Raw genomic sequence first — 17,920 nt, 5'->3', positions numbered from 1 at the left:
ATTTGAAATCATTAAATTAAACAATATCATAAATTAATATAAATAGTCTTTAATTTAAAGTAAAGGATAGTACATTTAAGTATGTCATACAGGGGGGTTACATGAGTTTCTGATTTTTTTTAATTAATTTTGAAATTATTTAAATCTTTATTTTTTATTATGATTATTATGTATATTAATATTAATATTAATAATACTAATAATAATAATAATAATAATAATAATAATAATAATAATAATAATAATAATAATAATAATAATGTAAGGAATGTGGCTACGAGAACTGAGATGAATTCTCGCGATGACTTGACGGAGAGGGGAGTGTCAAATTCCAAGAGAGAGGAGAGGAGAGGGGAGCCAGAGAGAGGGGCGCAAGGGTGAGTTTGTAAACACTTTATTACCCTTTAAATTCACCATAGATATGTAGACTACACTAAACTATGACAAAGTATCGATCAGCGCGCCAGTTTTCAGTGTTTGTTGATGTTAAAACTTTACGTCTATTTAATTGTCAAAACTGTTGTGGCAGCTACAAGGTTTCATTCGGACCCACTGTCTCGCTTTGCACTCAAGTGTCAGTCCGCTAACCAACAGACTGCTAGTTTTATTCTGCTTTTGTGACTTTGACTGTCCGTAATGCCTTTAAAACATACCAGTTCACCTCGGATATAATACACTGAGTGTTGATGTGTGTTAGTTGTCATTGTTGGGGCTGGTAGTAGTGCTGTTATTACACATTGTGAATGTGCGTTCGGCCTGTTGTTAACGCTAGCCACACCAGCTAGCCATTAGTTTTTCGTGGATACAAAAAGTTGATTTCGGTTTTCTAACCAATGAGATTCAGCTAGTCGGTGTTATTGACAGGGTCCAAAGCGTCGCATGCGATAGATACAGTTGACTGACGTGCTTATAGCCAATTGCTGAAAAGAAAAGGCGGTCTTGTTACGGGAAAAGGCAGGGCTAAGTGTGCCCGTATGTCGCCAGACGGTAATGAAGGCTAGAAGAGACAAACTTTTTTCAAGCCAGTTGGCGTTGTCTGGAAGAAGGAACTAAAGTTTGTAGGACTTTGGGAATTTAGTTTTACATTGACTTCTTTTACATGCCTAAAACAGCACGAAAATTATTTCCTGTCGGTTTTTTGGCGGTATAATATGATGTGATGATAATCTTTGTCTGGGCGAGAAGAGCCTGTAAAGAAGTCAAAGTCTCAAGTGATAATGATATCTATAGTATTGCAATGTGAGCTGTTGAACTCCCCAAGATCCGCATCCCCATGCATGTCAACACCTTCGTTAGGAATGTAGGTCATGTTTTTGGCAGAGTTATACCTCATTCCATCACATAAAGTTACACCAGAGAGAACTGCAGCCAGGCTTTGTCCCATCAAACATCTTGACCCACTCTGAGTAATGAGCATGCAGCAGAAATGTTCATTGCTGCAGCTTAAACAATGTCACATTACACATATGATGATGTTTATATATATATATATATGAGCGTGTATTCTTTTATGTAAAAATATGTGCCTTAGGTTGAAATGTCAGTGATTTGAAGTCTGTCCATTTTATTATTGGTTTGTTAATTCTGTATTTGACTGATAATGCTATAGATAATTAAACATTTTGCTAAGTTATGTCAGCACCAGAGGCTGTGCAGACATAACTTGAGACACACATCATCAAGTGACATGGTCTTTTTCTTTGTAATTTGTCACGGCTTGCAGACCATGAATAACCTCGGTACAGTTTTTTAAATTACATTTTTAAAAACTGCCCTGGTGGGTCCATCCTGTATTGTCCTGCATTGTCTGCTAGCTCGACATGGATTTAGCTTTCAGGCCTGGTTAGTTATGCAGACATGGATATAGGATTTCATTTGTTCCATTTATCAAATCTCGGGTTCACTTTGCTTACATAAATACATATTGGCTGTTGCACACACCCGGCTACAGCTTGGATCTCCGGTCTCTAAAGCTCATAGCCCACATTTACAGAACCTCAACTTTCATCCAGCAAATATCCACGATCCTTCAATTGATCCATTGCTGACTGGCTTTCACTATTTCACACTCCCCCTCTCCCTCCCCCTCCTTTACTGTTTTTTTCTTTTTGTGGGGTCTCCCCTACCCTCTGGCAATTCAAGCCTCAGATTCCAGAGTCATGGCTGCAGCGCGAGCTATTAATACGGTTTGTTTAGTCAGTTTCCTAGCAGGCTGCATCAAACACTGGATGGCTGTGGCTGATTATAGCCGGGACTCGTTCCCCTACACCTGCTGAGTCGGAGAAATCCAAGTTAATGGTGGGACTCTGGCAGCAGCTCAATGAGAGGGACAGGAATTTGGGAACTTTGACTGCTTCCATGTCACCTTGGCTGAAAGGAGGCGAAAATAGGTGGACTTGATATATACATGCCTGTAATGAATATCAGTGGTGTGCATCAGGACTAATGTAACCAGCAGACTGATTTACTGCATCCGACAGAGTTGAGGTCTGCATGTAGCCGAGCATTTAACTTTGTGCAGTAAAACTTTACGCAGTCAACTCATTAATTATATTATAGTTATTCGCAGTGAGTTGCATCTGACAAGCAAAGTAGTAAACTAACTAGCGTCATTTCTGTATTCACGTGAATCGAGCAGAGGATTGCAGACAGTGCTGCAGTTTTGGAAGATTTGCATTAAGATAGATTGTCTTACACGAAGCCAGGCAATAGATGCTGAAGAAAAGACCTCAACACATCTGTTTTAATCAGGTTAAGATATTGGTTGGGGAAGCTATGAAAACAAATGGTATTTTTCCACCCCTGTCATCTGAAATTTATGGTGGACTTCCCACAAAATCAAATCCCACTTTTCATGTTGGGGCCAGCCCGCTAGCCAAGTTAATGTCTAGCATGTCTTTAGTAAGATGTAAACTCTGAAATCTGTTCCCAGTCCTCAGGCCAGATGTGTCCATTTCCCCACACAGTCCACACCCTCGGTATAACGAGCTAGACGGAGTATCTCGTTTGCAGACACATCTCTGCCCATATAGACTCAGTGGATTGGAAGCACTTTGTGAGGGCCTCTGGCACCAACCTGTTGCCTTTCTCCAGAGCATGGGAGGTCTGCAAGAAATCAGACTGCTCTGCTTTATCAGCCCTTTGATCTGCACGGGGAAGGACAGGGCTTTTGCTTGCAAACTCGATGCATGATTCCCCTCCATAAAGACATGGAGCTGAGAGACACAGTGGTTAGGCCTGTTACATGCTCGGCGTCATGGGAGAGCGTTGTATTCCAACGCAAGGCTTCAGTAATCATGTGTTGGCTCAGGGGCAGCTGTCCTCGGCAGAGAGAGAAATGGAAGGAGGAAAATATACTGACTTCAACACTGGGAAAACTTTCAGACATTTATGCCTCGCCAACGTAATGAATAATCTGTCCCACTCAATAATGTTAGGCTACATGCTCAATCCATGTAGTAGGTACAGCAGAGGTCAGCATGGTCAGTAACTATATTACAGTATTAAACATGTTTAACTAACAGTGCTTTCAAGTTTGTGGAATAGCTTATTTTAATTTTTGATTAATTTTTTCTCGATTCTTTGGTCGGAAAATTGTGATAAAAAGTCCAAGGTGATGTCTTTAAATGTCTTGTTAAGATATTAAAAGATATTCAGTTTAATACAATATAAAACGGCAGGAAATCTTTATATTGACGAGGCTGAAAACAGCTTTCTTCCATATTTTGCATGAAGAAATTACTTTAACGATTAGCAGTTGATTCATCGTTGCAGCTCTACATTATGCATCAGCAGATTAAATGAACATGTTTCCACAAGCTTTACAAACGAGTCAAAACTAAACAAAGTACAGCGGCTGTCATATCTTCATAGTCAAAGACTGTGACCGTGTTTTAGTGAAACATTATTGAGTATTACACTGGTCACTTTGTTTATTGAAAGGTTTCTACTTGTATATACAGCAAGGTCCTCGATGCATGTTGGTAGTGGCTGTTCCGTCAGTGGGACAGCGTTGTGTAATAGCTTCCTGCCAGACGTCACTCTGGGCCCGTTGAGAGTGCTGAAACATTAATGTCCCTTTTCCATCGCCATCACCAACCCTCCAATTCCCTGATTTAAATCATTGAACAAGTTATTTTTCTAAACTTTTCACAGTTTGTCTTCACATGGAGTGTTGATCAGCTGTGGAGAGAGTTGGGGACTTGGGGGGGGGGGGGGGGGGGGGGGTTATTCTCCTTTGTGGAGACAGCTGATAAAGGCAGTGAGCCTCCCACAGCTTTAGTTTGTGTCACTTCAGCTTCAGACACAACAGGAGGAGAAGCCAAACATAAGCATGTGCATATTTAAGTCTTGACAATTACTCAGCAGTACTCAGGAAGAGAGGGATGTAGCATTTGGTTTGTTTCCAGTGCATTCAAATGCCCAACAATGCAAATCTTATGTGCCTCATATTTATGCTGCGTTAGGTAGCACCCTAATAACATCTTTCATATTATTTTTACAGCATAGGGCTGCAAAATGATGTTCGTTTATTATTATATATATTATGTAAATACCTCTTCTCCTCATGAATCAGGACAAACCTACCAGAAGTGAGGGAACATGTAAAGGGAATGTAATGTAGGGGATTAAATGTGACAATTTATTCAGCAACTCGTTATAGCAGCAGGGTTATTATGCACAATTACTTTAATTAATATTAAATATGTCATTTTCATTGTAATCATCGCTAGAAAAGGTCGATGTGGGAGATGCATTAATACAATCTTTATATAAGGATATAACTCAATATATTATTTGAAGTTAAGATATAATGAAAATAGTTTAAAGGTGGTCTTTCCCTGGACTTGCACATGAATGCCTCTCACTATTAATACTTTAACCCCCCCTCAACATTATTGTACAAAAGCACTTACAGCCATGCTATAAGTTTTATAACATTGTCAGTATTCATGTATTATCAGTAATGTTTGGTCTTCGCTTGCAACTTGATACAGAACATTTAAATAGGTAAGTAATAAATAATAATATATAATAATAAACAAGTTGGATTCCACCAGGACAACGAGTACAAGTGAGGTGAGGTCAGGTCAAGGTGTCAATCTGCCCATTTCAAGATGTTTGTGCTGTGGATTCACAGAGTTCACAGAAAGTGGAGGGAGAGAAAGCGCTGATGTACAGCGAGATTGAATGAGGGGTAAGAAGGTAGAAGGTTGGGAGGTGCTAGAGAGGTGAGGAGAGGGAGTGGTAACGGGAGAAGGAGGGATTGGCCGTGAGGAAAAATGAGACAGAACGAGAGGGAGATGTCTTTGTGTAAACAGTTGTTCTCTCGTGTAAGCGGCTCCTCGTTCACCAACCAGAAGCCCCCCTGTGTGAAGGAAGTATCACCAGGGAAACTTCGTCTCGCTGCCTCTGTGCCTGTTTTGCTCCTTTGCCAGGGTTATTTTTAAATTAGCATTCGGCTTCCTGCTCAGACCAAAGACTACAAGCCACAGCATCCCTGTTTTGTTGTTTTCAGGATTTGCCACTTGACAAATCAAGAAATAAAACGCAGCAATGTTCTCCTCTTCTCCTCTCCCACAGTTACATTGCAAGCTCTTTGCAAAAATGGGGGACGACCGACCTTTTGTGTGCATTGCTCATGGCTGTGGACAGGTAAGTCTTCTCCCTGCTTGTCCTTGCTTTCAGGTGTGTGCATGTGTGTGTGGTGTGGAGTATTTCTGCACTTGTGTGAGTACTCTCCAGCAGTTGACTGTAACGCCTCATGATTAAATGTATTTTTAATTCTAAAATAATTGATTTGAGTAGAATAAAGCTTCATATATATACAATGAGAGAACCCTGAAAACCCTCTGCTTTTACACTTTTGTCTCATTACCAGATTAAGCTAACTGTCTGGGATTAATGCAACAATCTTAATGATCATCACACAGATCGCATTCTAGCTAACATGCTGTCTTGGGAGACAATGCCGTCTCTTTCAGCAATGACTCACTGGAAGCTCCAGTGAGTAATCAGAATACAGTTATTGTTTCAACCTGTCACTGTTGACTTCTAGCGCCTGCAGACACAGGTTTAAGCCACGGCAGTGACTCAGTGCCAGTAGTGCTCTCACATGCCAGTAACACGGTGCATTGTCGGTTCTTGGCCCAATATCACAGCAAATGAAAAGGAGCGTGTTGGAGGACTCATGATTATTGAACACAGGAAACTTCATGTCTGATGCTGTGTTGAATTAGCTGTCTGGTCCTGTGTTCAGTTGGGTGTGATATCCTCAGAACTAGTGATGGATTATCTCTCCTGGGGTCTGGAGGAAGAAAGTGTTTATGTGCTTAAGAAACATTTGTGATTCATAAGCCGCTTTATATTCTCCGATCAGACGCGATCACAGAATTTGCGGTTTGAACAACAGGCATGTAACGCAGTTAAACATGTGTTGGATAAATAAATGATGATCGTTGGTTATTTTCATCTCAGAACATTATGGACACCTAGGGACCCCTTCCCTGAACATTTAAACGTTCCTTTGACATGTTTCCTTGATGTAAACAATCTGCATATTTCATTTTTAGATATCATTATTAATTTAGTTAGATAAAACGACAGAATTACCGGGAAACTTTTCAAGGAAAAGTGACGATGACAGTGCGGGTCGATAAGTGTCATCGTGAACATGTTTGCAAACAAGCAACATTATCATTCATCTGGAGTCTAATCTAACTCCAAATGAAAAATGAAATCTAATCTTCACTCTGTCAACTTCAAGTTTTAAACTCTTTATTATCATACGCACGACAGACACGTCGTTGGATCTCAGGCTCCCTCCAACAATGCTCATTAAAGAAATGAAAAACATGCAAGTAAAAGCAAAATGAGAATCTAATACTTAAGATAATGATAAAGTTGAAATATAGGGCTAAAATATATACATCATTAAAATATAAAATGAAGTAATGTTGTAAATGTATGTGCATCTGGCTCTGTAGCTGCTAAACGCTTCACTGTGTTCATGAGCAAACATGTGTTGGGACGCTGGGTAATGTAAAAATATTGATTACTGTAGGTTCAATACCAGCTTAAGTATCATACAAATTGTTATGAAGCTTTACGACGCGCTGCATTTATATCTTATCATCTTTGACGATATTTATTTGTGCACATTTAGACAAAGAACATCCTTTAAGTTACAAGCGCCTTATGTCCAAATGCCGCTTTACTTCTGCCCTTTACAAGCAACAGCTGTCCACCAGGAAAGTCTGAATCATGTCCATAATAGAACGAGGATGATTGACTCCTGGCTTTGCTCTTGGTTTTCCTTTTACCAAGTTAACAACAACAACAACAACAACAGCAGCAGCCCCCCATATTATGATGGCCAGCATTAACTGTGGACTGCTAAGTAATCCTAGCTGCCAGTGTCTCATACAGGGAGATTAGTCGAAGATAGTTTCCTCTGCAAGATCCAGTAGCCGGGTTCAGAGGAAAGAGACAAATGAGACATGCAGTTGTATTGGTGATGCTGCCTGGTAGGGCTAAAAATAAGCCCCCTGACACTTGACTGTTTCCACTTCGCTCTCTCACGACCGAACTCGCAACTGCGACGCAGCCCCCAAAATAGGCTGCAGCGAATGGTGAATAGGCTGCCACCAGAGCCAAGATTATTCCTCCTACGTCTCTTGACTGATTCACCTCGCCACTTCTCCAAAGTAGAAGTGCTGTGTCTCAGACGACGGCTGTTTGTGCTCTCCACTAAAGGTCTGATTTGCCAGACCTCCTGCAGCTACACTCACATTTGCAAATTCTGCTCATTTGCTTTTGGTATTTTTCCACGCCATTGGTTTTCAAACTTCATCAATTTTCCACCATTACTCTTACATGACATGAGGAATTGTACACCACAGATACACAGCATGGCGTGTTGGGCTACATCTCCAAGAGATTATCTGTCTGTTATTATTGCAATAGGATATCTGGGTTAATGTTCTATTGGTTATTTCCTTAAAGTCACCAGAACAAGTAGACAATTACCTGGAGGCCACTGCATATAATGTGCTTATTTTTCCTCTTTTCTTCTTGTTCACTTGTTCCAGAGGTTTACCAATGAGGACCACTTGGCTGTACACAAACACAAGCATGAGATGACTCTGAAATTTGGACCAGCCAGGACCGACTCCGTCATCATTGCAGGTACTGTTTGCCTTGGAGACAAACTCAAAGCGTAACTCTTCCTCTTCTTCAAATATCCTCTCCCTGCACTCAGATGAAGACTGTTTAGTATAGGTATTTTGTAAAAAAAGGAAAACTGTTGAAGCTTCATTCAAAAACCTCAGTAGAAGCTTTAAATATATATATATAGAAATGACATTTGGTACAGCCCTACTGTTTAGCATACCTCAGCATCAGTGTGTGGGTTTCTATATTCAATGAGTGTGAACTAAGTGTGAAAACATCACTTTGAATAGTTACCTCTGTTCATTCCCTTTTGCCAGACCAGACACCGACTCCCACCCGCTTCCTAAAGAACTGCGAGGAGGTCGGTCTGTTCAACGAGCTGGGCAGCTCCTTTGATCAGGACGATTATGAGAAGAGAGCAAAGAACTCTGTAAGAAAGGCTTTGGCCCACATAATGAACTATTTTTTCGTACTTCCTTTTTCTTACCTCAATGTGTTGATGTAGTCAAAAAGTATTGCTTGCAGAAATTCCTGCCTTGTGCACTTTGTGTTTCATTATGATTTAAACTGTTGCAACAGCTTGGTACGATGATTTTATTTAAATGACTCTGCGTATTTAAAATAACGGATGCTGTGTTTCTTTTTGTTTGTGTGATGAATACCAGCTTCCTTTTTAACGTACTGTAGTCTAGGAGTATCTTTGATAAGTCATGTGCACTTACACTCACTGTCTTTGTCTCAGCTCCCTGCTCCCAACTCTGTGGCCGTGGACATGAGGATGCAGGCATCATCAGACGTGAAGGTGAAAGAAGAGGATCCTGTGGAGGTCGACTCCTCGCTGCCAAGCAGCCCCGACTATTTCTCTGACGATTCAGACAACAGCATAGATCCTCAGGTTAAAGTTAAAGTAGGACAGAATAGTGTGTAGAGAGGAGGGTGGATCCTTAAATTATGTACTTACCTCTATTCTACCGCTGTTCTCCCAGGACACACCGCCCAGGAGTTCAGCCCCCACCCCGACAATTGTGCGCCCAGGTTCCCTCCCACTACACTTGGGCTTTGATGCCCTTCAGCCCACCATGCCGTCGCCCACCTCCGTCATCACACAGACACCGCCTTCCAATCGTACCCTGTGGTGAGTAAAGTTAAACATCCTTCTACTGACTTTCTATTAGGGATCGTCTTGGAGGAATGCCATTATCAGGATAACGGTGACTATTCTTACATGAGACTCATGGCAGAGCACTGAAAGATAGAGTCTTAGCTTAAAAGATACAGGAATTAAAGAAGAACTCTTGTTTTTCACTAAACTGATGTTCACAAAAAGAAGTGTCCTATCAGTGATGCATTACAAATATATGTTTCTTCACTAAATGTAAAGTATAGTGAGTCCAGTATGTGTTAGTGCCAGGATAATCGTGATGTGAAATCTTTATATCGCCCCATGCCTAACCCCTGATGACCGCTTTTACTCTGATTTGCCTTAAATACATTTACAGCTCTTTAAGAAAAACGTTTTCCACACGCAGTCCACATTTTTAATATTCTGGTTGTTAATCTGCTGGTTCCAACACTATGTTGAACCTTATATGATGCTTATACGATTGTACCTATTGTACTTACAAGATTCTTGCTGTTCGGCGTTGTATCCTCAGGATTGTTTGCACTTATTGTAAGTCGCTTTGGACAAAAGCGTCAGCTAAATGAACTGTAATGTGATGTAAATGCTTATGAGTGAACCTTTCAAACCCAAGATGCCCTCATATGTTTTTTGTGTTGTCTCACATATATTGTATCTAAAATTAAATTAAAAAAATTGGAAATGTGATATACATATCTGTGGGTTTGAGCAGTCTTTGTGTGCAACACTTGGACAAATAATTTTACAGAAACTTTGTAGTATCAAATTGCAATTTATACAAACATGACTGAACTTCCCGTCTGCCTGTCTAGTTCGCCCACCAGCCACTACCCCATGATGATGCTTCCCTCTGGTCAGGCAGTGCCTGTGCTCCCTGGTCCAGTACATATGCCTTCTGTCATCAATGTAAGGCACACCAACAGTCTAGATATGTACATTTTATAGCTAAGAAGTTAGTTCAAGTTGTTAATACATTCGTATTTGTGCATCTTTTCTGGTCTCCAGCTCGCTCGACCCATGTGCATGGTACCCAACATTCCTGGGATCCCGGGCCCTCCTCTGGGAGGCAGCAGCAGCGGCTCTAACTCCCCCTCTGGCTACAGCATCCACTCAGAGGCCAAGATGGTCAGCACTCGATTAGCTTTCTATTTTTATATCTCTTTATCTGTTCTTTTTTTCTCCATCTTCACCCTCCAGCCTTCCGCTGCAATGTCTTAGTTTGTTCATCATATGACTTTTTACTGCAGTTACTTGTTTATTTAACCCTTCCACCTCGACGACACAATTTGTACTGATTCCACGATACTACAAAGTACACACAGAGTACACACTGTGTACTTTAATATGCTGTTAACCAGTTGTATGCCTTCACTGCCACAATCAGTTATTTTCCAACTTCTTACTCCCAGCTGGATAAAACGCCACATCCCAAAGCAACTTCTTCTGAAAATTGTTCGGGGCACATATAACTTTAGTTGGCTCACATCAGCTACAGAGCCTCCAGAGCTGAACCTAGTACAAAATGGTTGAGAAAGAACAGGATGTCACATGAATGTGCTGCTGAAAAAGAGCTGGAACTGTGTGACATTGTCAGGGCAGCAGCATGGGCGCAGATGTCTGCACAATTAGAGCTCCTTTCATTGACACACAGGCACAAGAGAAGTCAGGAGAAGTAGGCAAAGAGCGCCACAACCTGGTGCTTATTTAATTCTTTTATGAAAACATCAGAGCTAGCAGAAAACAGATGTATTGCATGTCAAATGTGTAAGTGAGCAGCAGTTGTGCTTGTTATTAATGTTGGTCATATTGTTCTCCTGCAGCGTCTGAAGGCTGCACTGTCACAGCACAGCCCATCAGGATACAGTATGGGCATCATGTCAATGGGCGGCAGCCCGATGGCACCTCAGAGGGCAGAGCACAGTCAGCTGCTGGTCCAACATCCAGATGCACCATCACCTGCACAACCTCAGGTACACTGTGCTGTCTATAGTCAAAGACCTCACTATAACATGGCTTTCAGGTCGTTCGCACCTGTGTTAATGATAATGAATCCCGTAAATTGAAAGCACCAGTACCAGTTGACCCTAATTAGCCGGTAAATGCGCAGCTTATCCCGATAAAAGGGCACGAGACTGCAGGGTGCACACACGGAAACTGAAAAGAAAAGTTGAGCGGACTAAGTCAAGAATGAAAAGGTCTGAAGGGCGGAGCACAGGTTCTTCTGCAGGAAGTGGATGCCAACTGCTCTTAGCTGTCCTTTTTAGTCGTGTCACTCAGCAGCGGATGTAAAAGAATCATTAGTGTAGTGTTTATTATTTTAAGAGACCTTAATGCTTTGTAAAATAATACAAAATAAGAATATCATTTTTTTATAAATGCAATTGTATTTTAAATCCTATATTATACTGAAGAAATTAAGAAAACTCATTATGTTGCACAAGCATGTCAGCAGTGTGCTCCTGCGTCAAAACGGCACAAAGTGGGTTTTAAGAAGAACTTTCTTAAGAACAGTTGGTGAATGAGACCATTGTCACTTAAATGTGGGAACATCTAATGAAATGACCAAAAGGCTGTGAGCTGAACCTTGTTTTATGCATGGCATATCACCTGCTTTAGTTACAGAAAGATGGGCTGTACTTCTTGTAGTGAGATGACTATAATGTGCTCTGACCAAAAGAATGAAACTATGACTCAAACTTCCCTTTTCTTTCTCGTCTATCTTCCGCTCCCCTCCCCTGTCTCTCTGTTTCCTTCTCACCCTGTGTCCTGTTCTCCCTCTAGGTATCTCCAGCACAGCCTACAGGTGGGCGTCGGCGGCGGACGGCAGAAGATGACCCAGATGAGCGAAGGCAGCGCTTCCTCGAGAGGAATCGGGCCGCGGCATCACGCTGCAGACAGAAACGCAAAATGTGGGTCAGCTCTTTAGAGAAGAAGGCCGAGGAGCTCTGCAACATGAACGTCTCACTGTCGGTGAGTGGGCCAGGAGAGGGTGGGCGGGGGTGAAATGTGGCCTGCGGTGGGCCTGTGTTGAAAAGTCACACTCACTGTGCACAGTCGACAGGCTTTCAACTAGTTGTGGAAGTTAAGGTGTTTTCCATCACTTTCCGGCAGCATTGGGTAATTTTACAAATGTTTGAACTTCCAGGACTTGGAACTGTGGGACTCATTGAAACTTGTTTCACATCCTTATTGTGCTATTTGGTGGTTTAAGGTTGTTTTTCACACTGAATGACCACTCCTGGAAACCACACTGTTTACAGCATTACAGCATTTCTTCGCTGAAGAACATATGACCCAGTGTTAGAGGTGGTTTTTGTGTATGCTGTATGTTTAACTATGATATGAATTCCTATGAAGTATTGGAAAGTGTTGTATTATAAGTATTGTGTCCTTATTTTCTGATCCTTCAGAATGAGGTGTCTCTGTTGCGGAACGAGGTGGCTCATTTGAAGCAGCTGCTGCTGGCCCACAAAGACTGTCCTGTGACGAATTTACAGAAGAAGACTGCTTACTTAGGTGAACCTTTTTAAAATGAAGCTCTGTTACTCACCTGGTATCTTGTGTTTTTTATCACTCATAATTATGTGTACACACTCTGGGGCTGCAAAACTCCCCTCGTAATTCACAATCGTGAAGTAATCTCCTACATTAAGTACCTTACTGTACATTGTGGCTTTTTATCTGCTGCTGCAGTGATATTTAAGAACAGAACTTATAATGTGTCTGTGGTTTCATTTCAGTATGGTGTATCCGATCAGCCATGCTGTAATATGTATTTATTTATTCATTTATATGTTGATTGCTTTGTTTAATAATACGGGTTAATGTCCTGGACTGTACCTGGTCTCTGGTGGAAGAAGAAGTCAGATCCTTTATTAAAGTAAAAGTAGCAATACTACAATGTTCAAAAAGAAATACTTCATTGGCCGTAAGTGAAAAGTAATTTAAGTCTGATAATCAAAATACACTTAAGTATTCCGTGCGCACGGATTGTAAATCCAAGGGCACATTGAGTTTTTTTGCTCTACCACGTGACCCCAGAGGGGCTCCGTATATTGTTAAATAACTGCTAAACAAGTTTAAATCTTTGCCTGTCGTTTTTTCTTTTCTCTGTAGTTGCAGAAGAGAGCATGAAAGACACCTCAGAGCAGACAGGTTCCCCTGCCCCGGTGATCCAGCACAGCTCTTTGGCGCACAGCCCCTTAGGGCACAACGGCCTGAGCTCAAGGGCAGCAGCTGAGGCCATGGCTATGTCTGTGCTGGCAGGAATGGGTCAGCATCAGAGGTCTGAGAGCGGACCCTCTCACATTATCATGGCTGCACATACTGCTGCCAGATGATGAGCGATGCCACCGCGGCCCAGACTTGGCTCACACTCGTCACCCAGGGGTAGGAAAGAGCAGCGGACCCCCCCTCCCAACTTTCCCTGGTCTAGAAGTCCAAATTTCTCATCTTCCCCTTCCCCCTTCGCTGCACTCCTCTGCTCTCGCTGACCCTCCTGCGGAGCCATCATGCTGCGGCCTGGAGCTCAGCAACAGCCTTCTGGGAATGGACTGAGACTTTTGAGAGAGCTTCCTGTTCACTTTGCCATAGACTACAGGGGCTGGACTCCAACCTCCCATCGTCGTTTCCCCTCTGTGCTTCCCCGCTCATCTCTCCTCACCCTCAGTCAAAATGACTCTTCACTGGACTGCATCGCTCTAAGTGTACTGCCGTAATGAACCTTCCACGTGGACGCGTGCGCACAGTTTCTAACACACAGGTGTTGCATAAACATTGCCGATCAAATCAGATACCAAACAACACGCAGGGCTTTACACTGTTTTCAGCAGGGAATTGTGCCTTCTGCTCCTCGACTTTTTAGCCATGCACACACCCACACACGCCATCACTGCTTACATCCTTGGCTCCAAAGATGCAGTAGTTGTCTAGACGTCAGTGACTCAGATCTCAAACAAAACCGTTTGTAAATGGTTCCACCTCAATGTGATCTCAACATGGACCCAAAAACCTTACCTCAATTACTCCCCTTTATGATAAAATTAATAAACTGTGTGTGATTAGTTCTGTGCGTATATATTCATGTACTTCAGAACATAGCAGTTTGCCTACTCCTGATCTGATTCGTTAATAGCTGGATTGTTAGCATGTGACTTTTTCTATTAGGGTGTTATGTTCTTGATACAGCTTTGTGCAGCTATATATTTTTTTTTATGAATTGGCACATCCTCCCAGATAAATCCACGGAACCAAAATATGTTGGATTGACAGTGTATTATCTTTAAATTCGTTTTTTTTTTGTTTCTGATCTGAAGGGAATTCAGCCTCTCCCCTCCTCACTTTCCTCTAGAACAGGCGGTTTTGCTGTTTACTGGTTTGTAAGTGGATGCCTTTTCCATTTTATATGAGATGTTCTAGTGGCTGTGTTTCTCTGTGTGGGCCCTGGACTTACTGTAACTGTTATTTTCACACTTCTCAGGATGGTTGCACATCCTTGCTGCTCGTTGGAAGTGCGATGAACCCCTTAGTCTCTCTGCTCTTTACCAAACCTAAACAAAGCCATAATGACTACAAATCAGATATCTGAATCTCCAAAGACCACCTTGTACTTGTTCTGGGGGCAGGAAGTAAATAGCCTGACTGTTATGTTGTGATTCAGAGGTCACGGTGACACAATCTACAGTATATCGCTGCTTGTTACTTGCACTTACACTCTCTCACACACACAATGTCTCATAATGTTTGCCTTAAGATCACATTGGTGCCTCCGATATCCCTCAAAAAAAACCACAGGTTTGCTCGGGGGAGAAAATGGAGCCTTAAAAAAAAATATTTGTCTTAATTTGTTAATTTCATCTAATGAAAGAAAAACAATGAAGAACAAAAAAATGACTAATTGAAGATTCCTCAAAGTCTTTAAAATAAATGGTTCATTCAACCGTTTCTCTTTTCAGTGACTAGAAGGATCCAACACGCGTCTGTCATCTGGTGGAGGGACACAGCAAAGACATCTTCGCTGGTGAAAAGCTTTGAGAGGAAACATTCGGATGTATTGTGACTGAAAGCCTTCTTTAGAAATCCCACTAAGATATCAGTTTATTTTTTACATAAACACCTAAACAAGCGGTTCGCTTTTCTTGTTGTCTTCCTGTATATTGTTCTCCGCTTATTTGTCTGATATGATCATATATTTGCAAGATGTGATATTTCAAAAACAAGATATCTGTCCATTAACACAAGGGCACGTCTTTATGCACTAAAAGAATGCAAGTTTTTTGTTGCTTTGTATTTCTGTTCATTTAAACTTCTCTTGTCCTCGTGGTCTTTTTCAGTGATATCAGATACATTTCTTTTTTTTTTAAATCACATTTTCTCCTGTCTGTACTGTATACGTTAATGGGAATTTGCTCAGCAACTTTCAAACCTTTCACCTTTGACTGAACCTCCTGTCCTACAGTCCCAATGGCGACCCCGGCGTTGTGTTGTACTTCGGAGCTGGCGCTATATTTGCCTGGCAGTCGCTTATAGACGATTGTTCATATGAAATGAAAAGTCAAACTATATTTAGCTTTCATGATTTCATGTAATGTCATTGGCACCTTTTCTGTCATTTCTTGTTTTCTTTTGTTGTGTGCTGTTTTCAGCACTTTCCAACCTTTGTCATAACGCTTCTGATTGTACTGATGACTATAGAAACAAATTTCTTTAACACACAGATTTCTTTTTGTTTGGTTTCTCTACACAAAAATGTCATTAGTCCCTTTTTCAAAAAGTGATTTTGATCCTCTTTGTGATATCTTTAAAGACAAATTTGGTCGTGTCCTTCTAACTTATTTTTCTAATTGGTCAACTAACAATCGTCATTACAGTCCTCGGCATATTAATGCTACTTAGAATTGTTGTGAAAAGAGCAATCTAATGGAAAATGCAACAAGGTGAAAGTTGCACATAGTATATTAATGGTTTTTCACACTCCCATTGTTCGACTGATGATTTAAAAAATGGTCCTTGTACTGTACATATCTGTACTATATGAATATATTTACTTTTCCATGCATGTCCAAGTGGAATACTATGAACACTTACAGTGCTGCAGTTTTAATTAAAGAAACTACATCTTAATGAACATTTATAAAGTTTGTTTGTTGTCAGTTTAAATTCACAATGACTAAAATATGTTTTATGTCAAATTGCTGTAATCTTACATAACAACTGGAGACGTGGTCAGTTTGTGGTAGAATGTGGTAGTCAGTGTATTTGAATATGAGAGAATATACTTTATGTAAGGACGTTGTACCGTCTTGTTCATAAGTTGTCTGTACCTGGTGTTCATGGACTGACATGATTGTGTTGTTACTGGTAGAGAGGAGCAAAGATAACTAACTACTCCAACTCTGGTTCCTGTACTTGAATATTTCTTTCTTCTACTTTTAAAATACACTCTGAAATGCTTTAGCTTCCTTTGAAACAGGGCCTTAGCTGCCATTGAGGACACTGAGGTCATGTCCTCTGTATTTTTCTGGTACTTTTGGGCATGCGGCAACCTGAGGTCATATTGTACAATTAAAAACATACACATTGGGAGTATTTTATAGATTGATTCTAGTTTTCTTACTCTCAATGTTTTTGAATAAGTCATTATTTTAATATACTAAGTCGTTATTTAACTGGCAGAAATGGGCTTCCATAACGTTTGGACTGAACCAGAAATAGATAAATGATTCAGTATCTAGGATTTTATTCCTGGCAGTGTGGAGGAAGGCTTTGAAACATTTACAGGAAATATAATCAAACATTTGCCTTTAAAATATATTTTCCAAGAAGCTGGACTCATGACTTCAGTATTTCTAAAATCCTCGCTACTTTTAAGTTGATTTTTTTGTACTTTTGGAAAGGCACAGAAGTGACACAGCAGTCTACAATTATGCTGTTATGTAAAGTTTGCTTTGAAGCTTGTTGTCCTCACAAGACAATGTCCATGTTTCTTATAAGGAAACTTGATCGTAACCTTTTGTAAGCAGCCCTTAATTGCAGAGGGAGTGGTTGGAAGGGTATACTTATTTTTATAATGGTTATAGTCACAATGCCACATTGGCCTTTAAAAGTATTCTTAAGTGAATTTAGGTACGATATAAAATCAAGTACTTCATCTCAAGTAGGACCAGGGTCGGATTAACCTGCTGTGGGGCAGAAATTGTCTGGGGGTCCAACACTTTGTGCATCCTATATGTGGTATGATGTTGTTGCCTTTATGTGTCCATCAGTTAGTTTGTCCGTGACAGTCTACTGGAGCTGAATCGACGTCGATAATAATAATAATTTTATTTATATAACCAAACATATATTGGTTCCAGCTTCAACAAAACACCAAAACAAATTTTAAGCACACATGCATTTTAAGACGTCACCTAGATCATTGTGGACTTGTGACCTTGTGGCATTATTCACTATTTTAACTAAAATGAACAAACGGTTAATCAAGGAAATAATTTCCACATGAATTAATAATGAAAATTATCTTTAGTCGCAGCTCTACTGTCTGCACATGCCAGTTTCATTATATTGTATTTTGCCTACAATACCAGAAACCAACCACGTTTCTCACTC

The 17,920-nt window shown here is 40.8% G+C and overlaps 1 protein-coding gene across 6 annotated transcripts; it reads left to right on the top strand.

Annotated features, from left to right (window-relative positions):
• Positions 1-329: 329 nt before the first annotated feature.
• Positions 330-16,913, top strand: atf7a (activating transcription factor 7a). 6 transcript variants are annotated; one of them, XR_003832553.1, is made up of 13 exons: positions 4,754-5,655; positions 8,091-8,187; positions 8,490-8,602; positions 8,915-9,067; positions 9,159-9,307; positions 10,126-10,219; positions 10,319-10,438; positions 11,134-11,283; positions 12,095-12,283; positions 12,724-12,829; positions 13,430-14,075; positions 14,629-14,691; positions 15,268-16,913. XR_003832553.1 is itself a non-coding variant. In XM_029435979.1 (12 exons), exons 2-12 carry the CDS (start codon positions 5,608-5,610, stop codon positions 13,651-13,653), a joined length of 1,443 nt encoding a protein of 480 aa, XP_029291839.1. In that variant the 5' UTR covers positions 330-377; positions 5,584-5,607; the 3' UTR covers positions 13,654-16,897. The 6 variants fall into 6 exon arrangements, 2 of the variants coding, with proteins under 2 accessions (XP_029291839.1, XP_029291838.1); XM_029435979.1 differs by adding an exon at positions 330-377 and having other exon boundaries at positions 5,584-5,655; positions 13,430-16,897; XR_003832554.1 differs by lacking the exon at positions 14,629-14,691.
• The last annotated feature ends 1,007 nt before the right edge of the window (positions 16,914-17,920 follow it).

The sequence above is a fragment of the Cottoperca gobio genome, chromosome 7 (genome assembly GCF_900634415.1).
Source record: "Cottoperca gobio chromosome 7, fCotGob3.1, whole genome shotgun sequence".
NCBI lineage: Eukaryota > Metazoa > Chordata > Actinopteri > Perciformes > Bovichtidae > Cottoperca > Cottoperca gobio.
The sequence above is the reverse complement of the archived record's forward strand: the minus strand, read 5'-3'. Positions and strand labels throughout refer to the sequence as shown.

Excerpts from the sequence above, each read along its gene's own strand:
- atf7a (XM_029435978.1), top strand. The coding sequence starts at position 5,557 with ATGTTCTCCTCTTCTCCTCTCCCACAGTTACATTGCAAGCTCTTTGCA. Across the intron at positions 8,603-8,914 it reads AGAAGAGAGCAAAGAACTCT|CTCCCTGCTCCCAACTCTGT; the intron begins GTAAGAAAGGCT and ends TCTTTGTCTCAG. Across the intron at positions 11,284-12,094 it reads CATCACCTGCACAACCTCAG|GTATCTCCAGCACAGCCTAC; the intron begins GTACACTGTGCT and ends TTCTCCCTCTAG.